We start from the raw sequence: 20,381 nt of genomic DNA on the forward strand, positions 1-20,381 counted from the left end.
AACAGCAGGAACTCCCATCATAGCAGTAGAAAGAGCATATGCAGCAAAAATATTAACTCTCTGCACAAATGCTTTATTTTGGTACCACTTCCATTATTGGTATGACCTGCAGAGTTGTTACCCATGATTTAAAAGACATAAGACTAAATCTTCTGGGACACTCTCCTCCAAAAACACATTAAAATGAATGGGAGCTACTCAGGAGCACAGTGGATCATTCTCATAAAACTTTCCACCATAAATTAAGTTCCTTCAATATGAGGGTGGTCATGCATCCTACTTTTGCAGTGGACAGCCCTCTCTTTGAAGGGTTCTCAGAGAACAGTCCTCTATTTGAAAGCAACCTCTATTTCCAATGTGGGGAAACTTTGGCTCTCCAGATGTTGCAGAACTACAACTCCCATCACTGCTGGTCACTTACTATGCTTGCTAGGATTGGTGAGAGTTGTAATTCTGCAATATATGGAGGGCCAAAAGTTCTCCACAACTGGTCTCTTTGGAGGACTGTCCAGTCCAAGTCTGGTTTAAAGATAACAAAATATAAGAAGAGAGAACAAGGACCTTGAGGTGACCCATCAGCAGTTAGTACCTGGACAGCAGGCTGTGCCAATACATAAGTCACAGTCTTGTTCACAAGCAGAGTGAGATGTATTGTATTTCCATTTAAATTATGGAAATAATGTCTAAATTCAGCTCTATAGTATAAATTAACACATGCAAATGTTATGCAAATAAGTGCCTGTTGTTGTTATTCCCAACTCATTTCTTGTTGAGGCATAAGTGGGCCTCTCTGATCAATAGTCTGGGAGGGTACATATTACTACCCATCTGCATTTGATGTGTGTCAATTTCACTAGCACTTGGGATACCATGCATGGTGCAAACCCCTGACTGCTGACCTAAGACAGGGCCTTTCTGGTGGCAGTTTCACATTTTTAATTTCCCTGGGGAAAAGCGTCCCACAATTGTGGAGTCACCACTGAAAATGCCTGTTCCCTTGTTGCCACGATTTACACCTCCCTTGTACAAGGGCTACTGATGACAAACGTAAGGTCAAGGTAAGTTCATGTTGGAAGGGGAGGTCCTTGAGATATTGGGACAAAACACAATTCTGCTACGTATTCAAAACAAATTATAAATATATTTACATTTCCCCCCATTTCTAGAAATATAACTCAGTCATGTGGAGGTTACTCATATGATCCAAACTCAAGGGAAATTATGAAAAGTAGGTCACATTCTGGGTAAGCCAAAGTGACCCCTAATAATGATAGTAGAAGGTAGGGGGAAAGTGTCCAGAACCCTATGCTACAGTGGGGTGCTAGAGCCTGGGGCCACATGAAGGTGGTGGGTGGGAGGGAAATGGATGGACTACACATGTACATTCAACTGCCCAGTGGTGTCTGCATTACCCAGGAGATCACAGCCACAGAAATAAGAAAAGAAGAGTTGTTCTGTTGTCTAAAGAGGTCACTTCCTGGTCTGCATGGAGAAGCCATTTTCAGTGGAGCCCAGCCACGGAAGCATTGAGACAGTACCAGGTGTTGAAATTTTGCGCCCCAAACAAGGTTGTGCCTGGAGCAACCACCCCCGTGTACCCCCCATGCCACACTACTGGCTACAGTTTAATAAGCATAACAGCCTGCCCCAGCCACTTTATGGAGCCATTCATACATTTATGCAGGAGCAGTCCATCAACGAGCTGAGGTGAAGCTATTTGGCACGGGTGGCTGAGCCAACCTGCTCTCCCTCACCATTGCACCACTGCCAGCTATGCTGGGACTTTGCCTGCACCACTGCAGCAGTGCCACTGCTCTCACCACCAGACCCTTTCTACTGTCACTGCATTGTGGCTGCAGTGCAGGCACAGCCACAGGCAAGGGCGCAGTTGCATTTGTGGGGCCAGCAGGGCATTTTGCCTACAGCAGCAAAACGTCCTGGGCCGGCCCTGCATACATGATCATGCTTAGGACCTTTTACAAAATATAAGTAAAACAATCAACTGGGCATCAAAATGACATAAATTAAATAGCAGCTGGTGTGGACAGATACAGCAATAGGACTTACTCCCATGTAAATAGCATGCAGCATTTCAGCCTTACAAGTAACCAGCAAATGCAACTTGAAAAATAAAAGATGATAAAATACTTGAGGCCCAAATAACGTGAAATTACAGATAGGTGCCTTGATCACAGCCTGTGAACTTTGAGGGATGCTCCTCTTGATTTACTTTTACTTTGTACACTTAAGATGAGGAAGTAAATGTTTTGCTCAGGCTATTTAAGGTTGTCAGTTTCTTGGCATTAACTATAAAATATAGACTACCTAAAAACATTCGAGGAAAATAATAAAAAAAAGATTTTACAAATTGGAAAGGACAAGTTTTCTCTTGATAGTCAAACAGTTATGATGTAAAGCGGTCTCATTAAATCATAAGTACTTTAACCTTTTCTTGAAAGAACTGGAAGATTTAAAGATTTATAAAGAAATTTTGCCTAAACTAGGAAATGACTCACATTTGACATGCATTGAAATGATAATGCTGATTTCAACAGGCACTCTAAGAGCATTTTGCTCCCAGGAGAGTAATTCAGTTCTGGTTACCTCTTTGCATTTTGAATATAACTTTCTTTCTAGGGCTTTTAATGTGCTGCTGTCTGCCAAAACACGGCAGAGTTACACAGATATGATCAGGCAAAATAAAGGCTAGTAAAAACATAATTTAATAATTACAGACACTGAATTTGCAACAAACATTTCTAGCTGGCAGACTCTTATAAACACTCACACCATATCCAGTGTGGATATCAAAGCACAACATTCCTAAAGAACTAAAAATTTCATCCTTTCGTTTCGTTTATCCTTTTAGACAGAGAATGTGAGGGAGCATCCCAAGAAAGCTAGATTACATCTCAATCTACAGAACAGTCAGAACAGAGATTACGTATCACCTGCAATAACTGATCTGTGGCAGGTGGTTTGTACCTGATCCAGGTGTAGCCTATCTGCTACCCTTTTCAAATCAACTGTTACCATGGGGGAGTTTCTATCAGCTGCCCTAGAGCCTCTGGCCCATAGCCTGGCCTAGAAGGCCAATAAAATAACACACAGTGGAACTGCCGAGTTTGCATGGTATACATAGCCATTAAAAAGTGGAGGCTGAGCAAAGCTGAACTGAGTTTCTGGTCAACAAAGGGGGACAGCAAGTGTTGGATTGCACCCTGGCGATTCTTTTAAGAGATGGCAGCCTGGAAACCTTGCTCCTTCCACTTTATTGAGTGAGTAACAGCCATCTCTCAATCTTCTCTCCAAAAGGATCCAATAGTAAAGGTCTTACTACTAGCATATAAAGCCCTAAGCAACCTGGGACCAGTGAACTTAAAAGATCACCTCATTCCTTATACCTGTGCCTGATCTTTATAATCTGACCCTGAGGCAGATCTTGCAGCGCATGGCACTGTCAGGCTGTCCTCAGCAAGAAACTGTGCATTTAGTGTGTTGGCACTAGGATTAATGAACTCTCTAACTAATGAAATCAAGCTAGCACCGTCTGGTAATGAATTTTAGGCACCAACCTGAGAGTTGGCTATTCAAGCAACCCTTCTTATGAAAACAAATTACTGTTCTTGTAACTTTCTAGTCAGATGACCCATGCTTCCCCCCCCCCCCCGCCCCTTGATTTCATTGTTACATTGTTTTGGTTTTAACTGATATTTTGTACTCCTCATAGTTATATGCTTAAATCAGTTTCACGATATACGAATAAATAACATAAATAAAACAGTTCTGCGGCTGGGAAGCCAGTTCAGGCCCTGACACTAGTATTGGGAAGGTGAGGAAAGGCCAGCTGTTGACATCTTAGTTACTGTAGTGGAAGGTTGGAACATGGAATTTTGGACTGCCATCATAATTTTTTTCCTCATAAAAATGGATTTCCCACTGTCAAAAAGTTTATTCTGTTATGAGTTAACATATGAAGCTGCCTTATACGAAGTCAGACCACTGCTCTATCAAGCTCAGTAAAGTGGCACCTCGGGTTACATACGCTTCAGGTTACAGACTCCGCTAACCTAGAAATAGTGCTTCAGGTTAAGAACTTTGCTTCAGGATGAGAACAGAAATCGTGCTCCGGCGGCGCAGCAGCAGTGGGAGGCCCCATTAGCTAAAGTGGTGCTTCAGGTTAAGAACAGTTTCAGGTTAAGAACAGACCTCCAGAACGAATTAAGTACTTAACCCGAGGTACCACTGTTTTCTCTACTCTGACGGTAGCTGTCTAGAGGCTTCTAAAGGTGGGAATTTTAGAGGTGGACAAACCTCACAAAAATGGCGCAGAAAAAACATATTTGCATGTCTTAGGCCAATATATACAAAACCTGGGCTAGAGGGATGACTAGGAAATCTTTGAAGAACAAAACAACAGGTGTTGCCAGGGGCCTTGCACATGCAAACACAGCACCTTATGCATAAAACATTTGGTCTCTTGCTGAACTGCGGCCTTTCCTCACCCAAACTTTTCTGAGACCCATATCCTCAAGTTGTGGAAGTTATATCTACAAACCTCATAGGAACAGCCCTCATAATAGTGGTAAGTTCAAGCCACTGACCCGCAGAGCCTAAGTCACATGTTATCAGGCTTCAGGGAATCAGCTCTGCCGCCCCACCACCCCCCAGACAGTAGATAAGCAGAACAAAGGAAAATGAGTTTTCTTACCAGTTAGGAACTTTAATGATCACAGCGAGAGAACAAATAATCCATTTCCTAGGAATGGCGGTGCTCCCAATTAAGAGTCCCACCCACTTCCTCCCTAGTCACCAGCATCACTACTGCGTCTTGTAACCTGAGCTCGTAATCTATGTGCTTTCTGTTCTGCCACCCTATCAGCTCTCCTTGTCCTTGAGCTGGGTGCAGGAATGTTTTCCAGAGACAGTGAATCTGTTAGCTCTCTCTCTCCCAGTGCTTCTTCTCCTAGCTGTTCCCCATTCAGTATTTCCCAGCTTCTGCCTTCTGAACTATGTCCCTCTGCAAACCACTGTTCCAAATCTACACTGTCCTCCTGCTCCTGGGAAGATTTAGGATCCTGATCAAGAGCAGGGGGGGAGAGGCTTCCACCATGCCTCCTCTGTGCAGCCCTCCTCAGCACGGTCCCTGACATCTATGTGCATTAAGTCTGGACAGCTATTCCATCAGACTATAGGAAAGTGAAAGAGATGGGACTGTGGGGCCTACCAGTAGCTCCTCTTCTTGTAATATTTTTACTCCAGCTGGTCATTACAAAAATTCTATAGCTAAGAAATCATCACTGAATTTTGCCTTTTCCCTCCTTCTCTCCAATGGTTTTCGCTTTTGTGTTGCGTCTTTTAGATTTAAATCTTGAAGGCTGGGACTTTCATATAGCTGACATTTGTACACTACTCCAGCAACATTCTTTTATTAGCTGAAAATTGGGATAAAAATGCTTTAAATAAATAATCAAGCAAGCTTGGCTGGACAATTTGGAAACTCCAAGCATTTCATGATAGGTCTCACTGCAACCTCTGTTTAAGACCAGGATTGGCACAGAAGACATTGTTGCATCCTAATCATTTAAGAAAATGTGACCTCATTTTCACTGCAAAATCCCAGCATTTAGCAACTTTTCAGTGCACAAGGTATGGTTGACAGTTATAGCATAAATGTAACATCTTCTGGGTGTAAAGTTCATTAGCTTGGCCTTAAGGTCACTGCTTTTAATCCAACAGCCAAACATTTTATTCACACCAATTTGCTGGTACATCAAGAAGAAGAAATAGAGAGAACCAAAGGAGGGAGGAATAATAAAAGCTAGGAATTGGTTTTTCAATAAATTATCAAAAACAATTCTGACTTAAAGAAAACTGCTGCACACAATTGCTGAAAAGGTTAACAAAGTATTTATATTGTTTCAGAATAGCTGTCAGTCACAACATGTCCGCCAGTACCTCCTATAGTGCTCATGAAAGGTCTCAGTAATATCACCTCAAAAATCCATAATGCATGAGAAACTGTTTGCTCTTCCTACTCAGTTCCTGTTTACACTGGATTGGCCTCTTCTACATGTCCCCATGGCAGCCATTTTGTGTTATGTCACACCCCAATAGCAGACATTTTGTGAGTAGTGCCCATAGCACTTCCTCAAGATTTCAGTTGTACCCACTGGCCCCAAAAGGTCGCCAACCCCTCATTTAGAACATGTAGTCTCTTATACAAAGTACTTAATAAGTAGTTGAAGTACCATTTGCATCATCAAACAAATGAATAAACAAGCAAACAACATGTAAACTTTAGACATTGGGGATGGATGGATGAATAGCATCCTGGGTTTAAGAAGTATCATATACAGGGATTGCATAGTAATCACACCATTAGCTCAATCCAGTACAGAAAGAACTGTTCACATACAAGTTATACTTCAAATAAATTAGACATCACATAAGTAGAAAAGTGCTGGTGTATTTGTGTGAGTAAAATGCAACGTTCTAAACTATACAGATTGCCAATACCCTGATAGTACTGATATTCTCTTTGATAGGCATCCCATTATTAGTTAAGAAGAGCTTGATGGATCAGGCCAATGGCCCATCTAGTCAAGCATCATATTCTCACAGTTGCCACCCAGCCACTTACATTCCTTTTTTAGATTAACCTAACCACCTGGCCACGTGACCCGGAAGTGTCTCCGGACAGCGCTGGCCCCTGGCCTCTTAAGTGAGATGGGCGCACAACCCCAGAGTCTGTCAAGACTGGCCCGTACGGGCAGGGGTACCTTTACCTTTACCTTTAACCACCTTGAACAAGTTGGCATCACCAGCAAATGTGACCATCTCACTGCTTGCCCCTAAACCTGCATCATTCATGAATAAGTTATAAAGCTCAGGACCCAAATCTGATTCTTAGGGGGACTCCACTTACATTCCTCTGTTTTCGGGGGAGGGATGTGCTGACATACCAACTTCCTGGAACTGCAGAGTTCTGTGTTAAATTCACTCCACCTCAACCCGTTTCCCTCGCCTCAATAAACGGAAATTGCTGCTTCGATTTTAGTTTTCCAGTTCTTTCTAGCCACACCCTTCAAATTGGTGTTGGACTCACAATTTGTCTATCAATTGATTCATCAGTTGCCAATAGCTCAAATCACACCTCAAATAGATGAACATTTATTGAATTTTCTTTCTCTTTTTGCTGTATCTAATCAGCCAGCATGGTGTGAGTTTTTGTGGTAAACCAGATTGTGAAGCTGAGGCTCCAGTACTTTGGCCACCTCATGAGAAGAGAAGACTCCCTGGAGAAGACCCTGATGTTGGGAAAGATGGAGGGCACAAGGAGAAGGGGGCGACAGAGGACGAGATGGTTGGATAGTGTTTTCGAGGTTACCAGCATGAGTCTGACCAAGCTGCGGGGGGCAGTGGAGGACGACTAAACGACTAAACAACAACAACAACAATATCCATGTGCATGGGCCTCTCTCTGCAGGAAATAAGAGGGCGGATGCACCTCTGGTAACTTGGCAAGCAATGCTTAAAGACCCGGTAGAAAGCAAAAAATGTTAGCTGAACAATTCCGTTTACCTTTACTGCAAGCCCAGAGCCCGGCTAGCTCAGTCGGTAGAGCATGAGACTCTTGATCTCAGGGTCATGGGTTTGAGCCCCACATTGGGTGCCAGATGAAGTGATGGACATGAGGCAGGAGTTGATAATGCAGGTGAGCTGCAAGCAAGCTGCTGGCCAGCTCTATGGAGGCTCCTTTTTATTGACACAATATGCAAACCCAGGCAGATACATTTTGGGCTGTGACCTTTACACATCTTCCAGTCCCGAGATCGTGGGGTGGTACATAGTTATTTTGGCACCTGTTTCTACCGCGTCATTTTCCCCTTGAATGATGTGTATGATGAAGGAGACAAAGGTCTCAGAGATAAAGGTTACAGAGAGGACACCGCAGACTACTGAGACCGCAAAAGGTTAGACAGAGGGCATGATGTTCAGACAGCTGTGGCTTTGTCTGTGAGGGGGAGCGTCACGCGTGCAGGCATGCTGAGGCTGCCTGCTGGTGGGGAGTGTGCTCCACAACCAGTGATCATCCCTACACCACTTACTTTTTTAGATTAACCTAACCACCTTGAACAAGACCATCTCACTGCTTGCCCCTAAATCTGCATCATTCATGAACAAGTTAAAAAGCTCAGGACCCAAATCTGATTCTTAGGGGGATTCCACTTACATTGCTCTGTTTTGAGATCTATTCATTCGTTCCTACTCTCTGCTTCTTGTTTTTTCACTAGGTACTGATCCATAAATGGACCTGTCTTATCCTTTGATGGTTAAGTATACTCAGGAATTTTGGGTGAATTGCTTTATCAAATGCTTTTTGAAACTCTAACCTCCTATCCATATACTAATCAACACTTTATTTTTTAAAAACTCTAAAAGGTTAGCCCGACAGGATTTACCCTTTTACAATAATATATACCAGTATATAGCAATATATTTTAACCTGAACTCTGCCTCTTTGGTGTTTGTTCAGCTATGCCCCAATCATACAATTCAAGACTTTACCCATGCTAAATGTGTGTGTGTTGTCATTTCACTCACCTGCAGGCTAAGATGATTCCATTCCTTCACAAGAATTCTCCCCAGTGTCATTACTTTTATCGGTGGCTGCAGCCCATTTGCAGTGCGATAATAAAACATGGTCTCTTTCTCAGAGACTGTAAGCTTGAACACAGTCTGCCCATCAACAGCTTTCTCCACCATACACCTTTGGAAACAATAAAGAAGGAAAGTCAAAGGTCAACTTCCAGAAGAGTAGCTGAGCTGTATTACAAAAGCCACAGGAAGAAGAGGGAGAAGCGATGCCGTGTTTTGCAGGCAAATGCCTCTCTACTTGGGTTAAGTTTTCACTTGGGATAGTACAAATTAAACATAATCATCTGCGGCAAGTGGGAGTGCATGGTACCCAATACAGGCCACCATCGCTACCAAATGTAGAGTTGGGTTACACCACTGACGTTTCATCAATGCCTTTGTATTTTTGTGCATGCATAGAACTTGACAGGATTTTGTACATGTGCAGAATATCGGAAATGCACGGAGCAAAGCAGGCCTCTGTTCCTTTTTCATTGCAATGGTTTCTGTAGCACGGTCTTAATCATGATAACCCACTGAACAGCAGTCCTGGGACTCAGCTAGACTGGTTAAAAAAACGTGATTTATATGCGTTGTATATGCCATATAACATTATGCCACCAGATGGTGATGTGGTGTCCCATTTTTCTCTACCTGATTTCCCTGTTTAAATTTACAACACTTTAAACCAAAACACTTCTTTGATATGTCTAGATCCAGCCCTATTCTCATCCACTGTACAGTGAGAATGGCCTCCTAAAGGTCAAATGACAAGATGTAAAATTTGCATCAGTTTGGGCTGTGGGTATTGTCATGAACACAGCAGGGAGGGAATGGAAATGCAATCATTTCCTCTCATACTGTGGTCTTCGGGAGAATTCCTCCTTGCTTTGCATGAACACTCAGCTACTTAGACTGGCCTATATGTTGCCCATATTTGGGTCCTTTGCATTTCAGACCAGTTTTAGTGGACTGAAAACAGCCTGACCTGAAAGCCAGGGTTGCAGTAGGAACATTTGAGCTAGAATCCTCCCAGTTATTCTTTCCCTGAATATGGAGGAGTAGTATGCAGACATGTTTAGACTGAGCAAGTGTGGTTGCAAACAGGACTGACCTCCAAAACTGCTCCCTGGCCTCAGCATCTATCAATTTTGGCATTATAATGGTAGGTTTGGGCCCAGGCACTAAATTCAGTTGTATTCAGTTAGAGTGGCATGTTCATGGCAGAATCTTTTGCTGCTCTAAAGATGATAAAATTATAACCTACTTTATGCATGATCCTGTTCTTATAAGCAATATTTATATCAATAACAAACATTGAAAATACATTAAAGCATGTGTGTGTGTTTCTAGTTTTTTTGGGGGAGCACTGTTGCATTAGTTCAAAGTTCTAAGCCACAACATGCCAAAAAATGGCTTACTACTAGTTGCTCCTAAGTCTCGTCACATTGCTTTCAACTGGATACAGTTATGGTTATGCCCGTTGACAGATTTGTGACTAACACATTTTTAATCCGATAAGATAAATAGAGCTGGACCATTACTCCCTTTCGGTAATGATTTTGATCCCATCAGTATTTGTCAACAGAATCTTTAAAGCCAAACATGCAGTCTGCAAGTTTACTAAAAATGCATTTCTTAACATATTGCCAATTCTATTCGCATGTAAACATGTTAGTTTTTCGTTAACAAATATTTGATAGAAGACACAGCCAAGTAGGAAAATATTTATGAACTGGATTTACCCAGTTCCTGGATAAACAATAATTGGATAATCCAGGGTTTATTAATTTTGCTTATCTAAAAACAAACACCCCCACATGTGGACCCCTACATGTGTCATGACTTTAGTAAGGGAAGTGACCTTGATGTGTAACACTTTAAAATAAAATCCAGAATAATTGCATCATTTCTTATTGGGAATTTTGTTTTCCTCTCTAGTATTAATATATAGCTGCTCTCCGAGAAGTTACTTCTTTTTGAAGAACGTAGACCACCTTGGTAATACTTCCTGAAATATGGGATAACAAACATGTTATGTAATAAATAAATAACTGTTCCACATGGGAGATGTCCTGCCATGTACCCACTGCCCATCTAGAAACTGAAAGGGCAATGCTTTCTGCTGATCATATTTGTATTCTTCAATGGCTTCAGTCATTGTGGACCATCAGATTCTACTGAATCAATGGATGGTCTCTGTGGGCACTTGAGCTCTTGAATCATTTCAGTCTTTCAAAGAGAGACATGACATTGAAGAAATACAATACTTAAATGCAATAGGGTAGATTTGCCATTGTTCTGTCATGATGCAAATAAGGTATGAAACAGTGGCAGTCATAAATTGTTCTGGTGGTATGAATTGGGGCAAGGATGTTGCCCTGGCATCACCTTGTGGACCTACAGGCTGTCACTTTGGTATCGGGTTAAACTGGAAGGTCACCAAGTAGATCCAAAACAGGTTAGCTTGCTTCACAACATTGCAACTGTAGATACAAGGTGAATCTTGTGGCTGGTGCACATACCTAGTAGATACAACATAACAATGGCAAATGCCAACTTCAGTGTAATAGTTTATATGTTGCATAGTAAAGAAATGAGCCGCTTAAGGAAATGTATGCCATTGGAGGGGAGAAGTAATGGATATGAGACTCTAAGATTCCATCCCTTTTGGCTGCCATAAACCCAGCTATACTGACTCCTTTCATGCCAAATATTTGGTAATAAACTTGTAAAATGGGATTGCAATTGACAGGGAGCATAGCAAGTCTTCCCTTATATTGCTGCACCTAGAAAGTGACATTGTGTGCATATGCAAATTTTATATGGCAATACAGTTCCATGTTTACATGTTTACCTTGTAGAATAGTTCCCCACTTCAAAATGCAATTGGGAGGGAAACACATGGATGTTAAAAGCTCTGCACACAGAGAATAAGCACAAATCAGAAAATGCTAGGCTACAACACTTCTAATCATGTTCGTTTTCCACAGACAGAAAACATTTTCCATGGTGAAGCCATCAAGCATGTGATTCCCAAATGTAGTCCAAAGTGCTGGAGTCCAAGTAGGGCTGTACCGAATTATCATCATAATCATTAAACCAATCTTTGTTTATTCATCATCATATACTAAAAAAAATGCTGTTATGGTGACTTACAACAGGAGTACAGAACAAATAGAAAATAAACTATTAAACCTGAAAAAAATTAAGCAAAGCTAAAGGCAATCCTATATTAAATCCCACGAGAGCAAGATCACCATAAAATATCCCGACAGCAAATGCCAGCAATAGGCAAAAAGGTAAAATGAAATACCAGGAAGAAAAGACACATCTTTGCCTGGTGCCAAAAATATGATAATATGATAACACTGGCACTAGGTGGATCTCTCTAGGAAGAGTGCTTCATATGGGAGGGGCCACTGCTGAAAAGGCCCTCTCCCTTACAGCTGTACTTCTGTCAGCAGTGGCGTAGCGTGGGTTGTCAGCACCCGGGGCAAGGCAAGTAATTTGCACCCCCTGACCCGTGGATTTGTGCCCCCTAACCCGTGGATTTGTGCCCCCTAACCCTAACCCCCAGATGTTGCGGCCGGTGCGGCCGGCCCCCCCTGCACCCCCCACGCTACGCCACTGTCTGTCAGAGAGGGTATTTGGCAGTCCTCTTTTTATGACCTCAAGGTTCAAGTAAGCACATAATGGAAAAAGCATCCTTGGTAGCAGGCCACCAAGCTAAGTAAAGTTCTATAGGTAAAAAGCAGTACTTTGAATTTCCCCTGGAAAGTGGGAACATTTTGGATGCCAGTGCAGCCAGACTAGAATTGTAATATGCTCAGAGTAAGGATCAGGTTGTCACATCCATTTTATATACACCTGAACAGTAACTTTGTATGCTACTACTATGACTGATTTTACAGATTAAGTCAACACCTGCCAGCTACTTACATTACACCTTCTTTCTCAGGTTTCAACCACACTATTAAGGTAAATGATGTCCCAAGCTTCCGAGCGTGGGGAGTGGAAAAGCAACCCTTTAGGTTATGAAAAATAAAGCTTGATGAGTTGCTCAGTGATCCAGGATGCAGGTCATTCTTGTCTTTTGTGATGCAGGCACCCTGACCTTTTGAGAGGATGGCAGCATAAGGGGCAGGTGATGATCTGTATGGGCACTCCTGAATGCAAAACTGCTGGGTACAGGAGAGGATACTTTCTACAGCAGCAGAGCTTTGACAAAAAGCACTCCGGTCTGGCAGCCCACAGGTAGCCTGGGTTGGCACAATGGAAATGTTTTTGAAAGAACCCACATTTTCAAGTCTTGGGAAGTGCCCCTGAGAGCTGGCCAGGGGTAAAGATGTATAATGAGCCATTATGAATGTTTCAATGGCATGGAACAAGAAACCACAGTGCAAGGGAAGAGCCAGGCAAATCATGTTTACAGGAAGGTCTCCTCTTGATAAGGCATCCCTAAATAAGTAATGATGACTGCATCAGTGGCAATGCCCTTGGGTAGCCTGGTTTAGAGATGACGCAGCATTTCATCTTAATCTGAAATCCTGAGGGTGTCGCCCGTGTCATAACCAGCAGCAGACACGTGGGAAGTGGTTAACACCTGAAAGCCAACAGAAAAACAATGTATAAGGGAAATGGGTGCTTTGTACATAATCATGCATATACCTAAGGCCAGACTGACCTACATCTGCTGGGGAGGAGAGACATCAGATGCAATAGAAAATCTATTTTATCACTGTAATGGCATATGAATATGATTCTCCCTTGTCTGAGCTTCTTATCTTCTGGATTTAAATAACCCCACATAAATGAAGTTGTATAATACCTAAGCAAAATGCAGAACTAGATATAAGGAAGAATTATAATCACAAGGTAACTTTGATGGACAAATGCATATGTGAAGCATGAAGCCCACGATATAGGAATTTTTTTAAAAAAATATTTTGGCACAACTATCTGAAACTTCAAATTCTGTATTTGCATGTGGACCATGTATTTTATTTCAGCCACAGAGTTTTCTATAGTTGAGCTACATAGAGCCACAGCTTTACAATTCTATCTTTGCAGTGCAGAGACCCTTAACTCACACAATGCCAACAACTGCAAGCAAAAACAAAAAACCCCACCTTCTTAGCATGCAAAGTAATTTAAACATGGCATTTAGAAGTATATAAACACATGGCACATTTTTGAAAAGATACTCTAAGGTTAAATACACATACACACACAACTTTAAGTTTGCAAAGCACTTTGCGTCTTACCCCGATTGTCCATTTCACGCAGCTCCTTTTAGCTCTCAGCAAAGCTGATTAAAAACATATCACCATCTGTCCTGCGTGACCCTCTTCCTAGCAAATGTCTGTGCTCTTTCCGATACTATAGATAGATAACTTGGCGCATATACATATATATATATACACAATACCGTGTAATTGTTATTGATAGGTAAGTTGAGTTGTTGTTGTTATTTATTGCATTTCAAAGAGACGACTGCTCAAACCTTCGGTTTGACAATTGGTTCAAATGGCAGGAACACTAGTTCCCGTTGCCTGGCAACCGTGGAGTTACCCCCAGTAATTCTTAGTAAACAGGCCTTGGCAGGAGGCACTGTGGAAGGAACACTCAGGTTCCCAGGTAAAGTATCTCAGACAGTAAGCACTTTAAGTGGGATGCCAGGAAACTGTCTGCTCTCCTCATACTTACATGCAGGACTCTTAATCGCAGCGGGGGGGGGGGTGCGGGGGGGCAAGTCTGAAGCACTCAGGACACAACAGTGCATATCTAATTTTAAAGCAGCAGCGTAGAATATGCCGTCAACACCAATGGGGGTTGTGAGGGGGGGAGGTTATGTTGCTGTTGTTTTCCACTCTCTCTCTCTCAACACGCTTCATGTGTGTGAGGGAAAAGCAGTGTGTCAGCACACTCTCGCATTGTTGCTCAAATTCAAAGCATAAAATATTTAATACAGCCAGTGGCAACAAATTGGTTCTTATTCCCTGCCTTTGTGTTCAGGGGTTTCCATTCCCTGCGTTTCACCTGCTGCTTCAGCCACAGAATCTTTGTAGTTGTCAAAATGGCAGACAAAGCTTCTTTCCCACCAGAGGAAAGCAATACTACAGTATCACCCCTCCCCTGGGGGGGGGGGAGTGGGAGGGGAGGGGAACCCCACCACCAAATAAGTCAGGTTTCCCTGCTCACACCCACACCGTGTGCTTAAAATCCCACCACTTTAATAGCCATGGAGAATCCTGGGAACTATCATTTATTAAGGGTGTTGGGAATTATAGTTTGGCGAGGCCAGCAACCTTAACAAACGAGAATTCTCAGGAGTCACTGAGGGGAGCCATGACTGTTAAAGTGCCTCAGGTGACAGGACTGGAACAGATTCTAATCACATGACGGGGCTGAATTCCTCAATATTATTTACTCAATTTATATCCTGCCTTTCTTTCCGAAGAAGCCCAGGCTGGTAAAGATATTAATAGTAATAATAGTAATAATGGTAACAACAATATATATATATATATATATATATATATATATATATATATATATATATATAATCTTTAAAAGTTTACTACTTTCCAAAAGCAGCTAACATCCCTTCAACTGGTAGTCTCAATGTTGCTGAGAACAGTGTCTTTCGGCCATTAAATGCCTGAGTAAACAGGAATGTTTTTAAATTCCTTATTAGACTTGGTCATGTGGGAGACAGATGCACCACATGAGGAAGGGCATTCCACAAATGGGAAACTGCCACCAAAAAGGCCCTGGGTCAATAAGGCTCACACCAGGAACAGTGTTGTATACCAAAAGACCCAGGATCTGAGTGATATATTATCTCACAGGCTTTTTTATATAAAAAAACCCAAACTCCATCAGTAGGGCTCCTAAGGTGCAATGTTTTAGAACCAATCAACTATCACAATATTTGTATATGTTCCTCGGTTCATTTGTCAGGTGGCCCAGTAACACAACTAGGGATGGAGAAGAATTTTGGTCAGTCCACATTTTAAAGGCAGTGTGGTGTCGTAGTTAGAGTGCTGGACTAGATGTGAAACTAGGATTCAAATCCCTACTCAGCCATGAGGCCCACTTAGTGACTTTGAGCCAGTCACTGTCCCCAAAAGAGCCTACCTCACAGGATTGTTGAAGAGGGAGATGCCACCTTGAGGTCCTTGAAGAAAAGGGGGGATATAAATATAAGAATAAAGAAACACATAAACTGGCCTAATTCATAGCTTCCATACTTACCTAGAATGAGACTGGATTGCATACCACATACCACTCTAAATTTTGGGATGTGGTTTTAAAAAAATAAAATACAGAAATGCATATTTTTACAGGGGGGAAATGTGTAGGGAAATGCATACAATGCCAGCTGTCAAGATGGCTTATAATAAAAATATAACCCAAAAATAAAACAGAAAAAGAAATGAAGAGCATAAAAGTAGCAGAATAAGTAAGCAAAACGGTGAAATAAAAAGCAGCTGGGAGAACCAAAATCAATAAAAGAAAGGGTACTCAAACATAGACCAAATATAGAATGGTTCTTCAAATATAGCCATGGAGACAGGCACACATGGCTGGGATGGGCGTTTCAGAATCTGGTTGTGGCCTAGAAGGTGATGTCATTGGTTCTGCACTATTAAAAAAAAAAATTCCCAGTGTTGCACTCCCCTGCATTCCTCTGTGAGGATAGAGTTTTTGCACAGAGAGACATCTGCTAGCAGCAATGGCCAATTCAAAGTAAAGAAGCAAGAAGGATAATGACTTGAGTCATCTGCAGACATCCCCTTCTCACTTATTTACTTGGAATTTACATGGCTTTCAAGGTGAGTGGAAACCATCTCCAAAACAGAGTAATCTCTGCCAACAAAGGTCCGTATAGTTAAAGCTATGGTTTTCCCAGTAGTGATGTATGGAAGTGAGAGCTGGACCATAAAGAAGGCTGATCGCCGAAAAAGTGATGCTTTTGAATTATGGTGCTGGAGGAGACTCTTGAGAGTCCCATGGACTGCAAGAAGATCAAACGCATCCATTCTTAAGGAAATCAGCCCTGAGTGCTCACTAGATGGACAGATCCTGAAGCTGAGGCTCCAATACTTTGGCCACCTCATGAGAAGAGAAGACTCTCTGGAAAAGACCCTGATGTTGGGAAAGACGGAGGGCACAAGGAGAAGGGGACAACAGAGGACGAGATGGTTGGATAGTGTTCTTAAAGCTACCAGCATGAATTTGACCAAACTGCGGGAGGCAGTGGAAGACAGGGGTGCCTGGCGTGCTCTGGTCCATGGGGTCACGAAGAGTCGGACACGACTAAACGACTAAACAAATCTCTGGTGATTTCAAATCATACAAAAGGCTCAGGTAAGAAAATGAGGGAACTAAATGCAGCTCATCCTGAGAATGCCTACTTGACCTGAGATAATTCTGGACTGATCACATTATTCACAAAGTGATTTGATTACGAAAGGCGAGGAGAACAGGAGACCAACAGTTTGCTCCCTCCCTCTGCCTTATTGCTTTTCCATCATGATCTATCGTAGATTTTTGCTGATAATTATGGAAAATGGGGGAGAAACATAATTTCCCCACCAAATTTGTAGTGCACATATGACCTCTGGCAGCATTCCCTTTTAAATATTAGAATAATTAAAGTTGAACACCTTAATTCATAATTGATCCCTCCATCCATCAATTTTGCTTTGTATTCTGTTCACCAAATTTTACCTCTTTGCAAAATTCTAACAATGTATTTGGTATTCAGAGTTTATTGCAATATATTTTACATATATGAATAGATTGTTGTAAATGCTGAAGCACTGACCTTCAACATTTGATCTGTCCTTGCTACTTACATAACTCCTGAGGTATTGTTTCTTCTTACGGATAGAAAGACTTAACAAAGAAATTACCCAGCAGTGCATGAGCTGGATCAATTTCACTCCATCACCCAGTGCAAAATTCCAGGACTACCTGGAACAAAAACTTAATATTTGTTATACTCTTTAGCCCCACCCTCCAATTTATACAGAAAATGAACACGAAAAGCTATGATATGACATGATAAAGCTATGAATTTTCGTGTCCAATTTGATTGATTTGCAGGGTTCTTTTTGTACAAGTTGCTCAATGCTAAATAATAAAACTACCAAGCATGTACATTTTTAATAGCTGGAGGGGGAGCTGGATACTGACATCTCAGAAATAATTAATAACTTGTGTTTTAAAGGGGAGGAAATTCAGTATAAACCAAGGAGATAAATACTAAAGTAAAAATTTCTGAAGAAGCAGGAGGAGGAGGCAAATATTTTATAGACCTGTTAAGAGCCTTTTAACAGCTTTAAAAATGCCATACATCACACAGCATCTTTTAGCACCAGTATTTCCTTTGTTACTAGAGAGGCAGAGCTGAAAGTTTCTTCGAAACAACAAGCTCCTGACAACAAACCCATTCACCAATTTCTTTCCATTACTGGGTCGTATTATGAGAAGTAGGCAACTTAGAGATAAATCTGACTGGTTGCTGAGCTGGTGAATTTTCTCCAGTCTCTCATCTGGGCTGGGTTTGGTCATAGTGCTAAAACCATGCTTTGGCTAACTTTGACTTGCTGAATGTCCCAACAAACCACAAAGATAAGGTGCAGCCATATTTATATGATCAAACCCTTACACATGTGTTCCATCCACTTGCACTGTCCCTTGATCTTGATGAAGGGAACATGCACTAGAACCACATGAGCAGTGGGTGTTACGCAACCCAACAAACTAGGATTAAGCCAAGGCACATATGTAACAACAAACCATTGTTTAGGGAAACCATGATTAACAAGTCAAGTTTAAACTTGTTGCCTGGTTTTCACTGGTTTAATAAACTAGAGTATACACAGGCTTTGTGAACCCGTGCTTCCTCTTTTCCTCCTTTCTAGCAGGTAAACAAACCAGAAAGCTGTCATTAACCATTGTTGAAGGGGGTTATCTGCAATTTCTGTTTACTGGGCTGGCAAGTGAACACAGTGCTGCAAGCATTTCCACACATCCAGCTCCAACTCCTCAGAAAACTGAAGTCTAGAGGTGGAGATATGCTTGGGGTGCTGTGATCACTTGCCAGCCTAGCCTACCGATAATTGGAGAGATCACATTAGTGAGGCCAGAGCACCTGAGATAGTAGTCCTGTAAAATCATTGCCAGGTGCAGTTAGCTGTAATTTCTCTGCACAGCCAAATCTGAGAGGCAAATGCCCAGCAAGAACATGGCCCAGCAATTCTCTTGAGCAGGAAGTGCAAAACGGTAACAAGCTCTTTGATGCAGTCAAGTGCCCAGGAGGGTCTATGTTTAGGCCAGCTAACTTTTAGCAAATAAACAATGCTATGTTGTTAAAAAAAAAAAATCAGTTTTCCAAAAGTGAAAGGTTTGATGTGCAACTATACGTTCTTGAACTACTTTATATAGGTAGGCAATCCATGACCTAGGGCACAGGTGCAGAGCCTTTTGGATTCTGGGGATCAGATATTGTCAAGTGAGTGGAACAACTCACCTGTCAATCACATCAACATGATGTCACATAATTCACAGGAGGGAGATTGTATTACATATCTAGACTTGTGCCCAGTTATTATTGTTAACAGTTTTATTATTTGGGTGTGTGTGTGTGTGTGTGTGTGTGTGTGTGTGTGTGTGTGTGTTAATTTTAAAAAAACATTATTGAAAGGTGGGTTGTCCCACCTACCTGTCAAAAGCCCTTGAGCTTGGGAGTTACAGCACAGGGACATCAGCAGCCCTATCCTTGAGCAAGTTATCTGCCTGATTGTTCCTTTGAAGAGATGCATGATATCGGGTGTAGGATGTGTGGATGTGGCTTTCCCCATATGGTGCCTCAAGCACACCTACACCTCAACCAAACACAAACCGCAAAACCGCATGCTTATTACAAGCATAATTCAAGCAAGGAGAGAGAACTCTGTTGCAGCCAAGGTGCAACTGGGTGACTTGCAATGGACAGGCAGAAGCCAACTGAACAACTTGCCATAGAGCCAGGGTGGTAGAACCGGACCCAGGACCTTCACAGGCATCTTCCTCTGATCTCAGGAACCCAGTACCTCCTCATCCTCCCACAGTACCTCACCAATCCAACAGCACAGGGAATGTACCAGAATAGTGCTTTGTTTAATAGCAGAAGGAAAAGCTTTCAATCTGCTTTTTGTGGTTACAAAAGAGCACCAGAGAGAGGTGCAGAGAGATTGTAAGCCATAGCCTTGCTGCAGCAAATTCTGGAAACCAAGCTTTTTAAAATAATAATAATACATATTAATTGGCCAGTATCTTTGGTCTCTCTCACACCATCAGTCCCAAGCCCCTTTTAATACATCTTAAGTTCCGTTTAGGGATCTATGTGTTTGCTCCAAACGAGCAGCACCGCTGTACTTGCTTGTCAGATGAGTTCAGTGTCTTGCATGTGTTTTGTGGCCACAACTAGTTCAGCTACATGGTATCATGTGAAACAAATACCCTTGAGAGTTTGTTCGTTTGTGCCACTTTCTGCTGTCTCATTACATTTTGCTGCTGGTGTCCTCCAATCTCAGGCATGAATGATGTTTCAATGGGGTCCCCTCAGGATCTCCACATGGCAGCATGAAGATTCCTCAGTTCTGATTACAAAAGATGAATATATTTGAGAGGAAAAGAGCACTAGCAGGCACTTTCTGTTCAAGAGCCTTATGAAGAAAATGCTC

At 42.0% G+C, this 20,381-nt stretch overlaps 1 protein-coding gene and 1 long non-coding RNA gene across 6 annotated transcripts in view; one reads left to right on the forward strand and one right to left on the reverse strand.

Annotated features, from left to right (window-relative positions):
- The window catches only part of USH2A (usherin), a 446,098-nt gene extending 431,960 nt beyond the window's left edge, over positions 1-14,138 (reverse strand). The window contains exons 1-3 of the mRNA XM_079968364.1: positions 13,908-14,138; positions 12,583-13,246; positions 8,608-8,773 (exon numbers count right to left, since the gene is read on the reverse strand). Coding sequence (XP_079824490.1) covers positions 8,608-8,773; positions 12,583-13,067 — 651 coding nt within the window. The 5' untranslated portion in view covers positions 13,068-13,246; positions 13,908-14,138. The remainder of the gene's footprint in view (positions 1-8,607; positions 8,774-12,582; positions 13,247-13,907) is intronic.
- The window catches only part of LOC307211984, a 42,079-nt gene continuing 32,680 nt past the window's right edge, over positions 10,983-20,381 (forward strand). Inside the window, exons 1-2 of one of the 5 annotated variants that reach the window (XR_013836686.1) lie at positions 11,004-11,101; positions 12,748-12,897. This is a non-coding gene — a long non-coding RNA (uncharacterized lncRNA). Of the gene's footprint in view, positions 11,140-12,747; positions 12,898-14,218; positions 14,281-20,381 lie in introns of those variants that run through there. The other 4 variants (XR_013836684.1, XR_013836685.1, XR_013836687.1 and 1 more) reach the window with 4 other exon arrangements.

This window comes from Podarcis cretensis (assembly GCF_951804945.1).
Source record: "Podarcis cretensis genome assembly, chromosome: 3".
NCBI classification, from domain to species: Eukaryota; Metazoa; Chordata; class Lepidosauria; order Squamata; family Lacertidae; genus Podarcis; species Podarcis cretensis.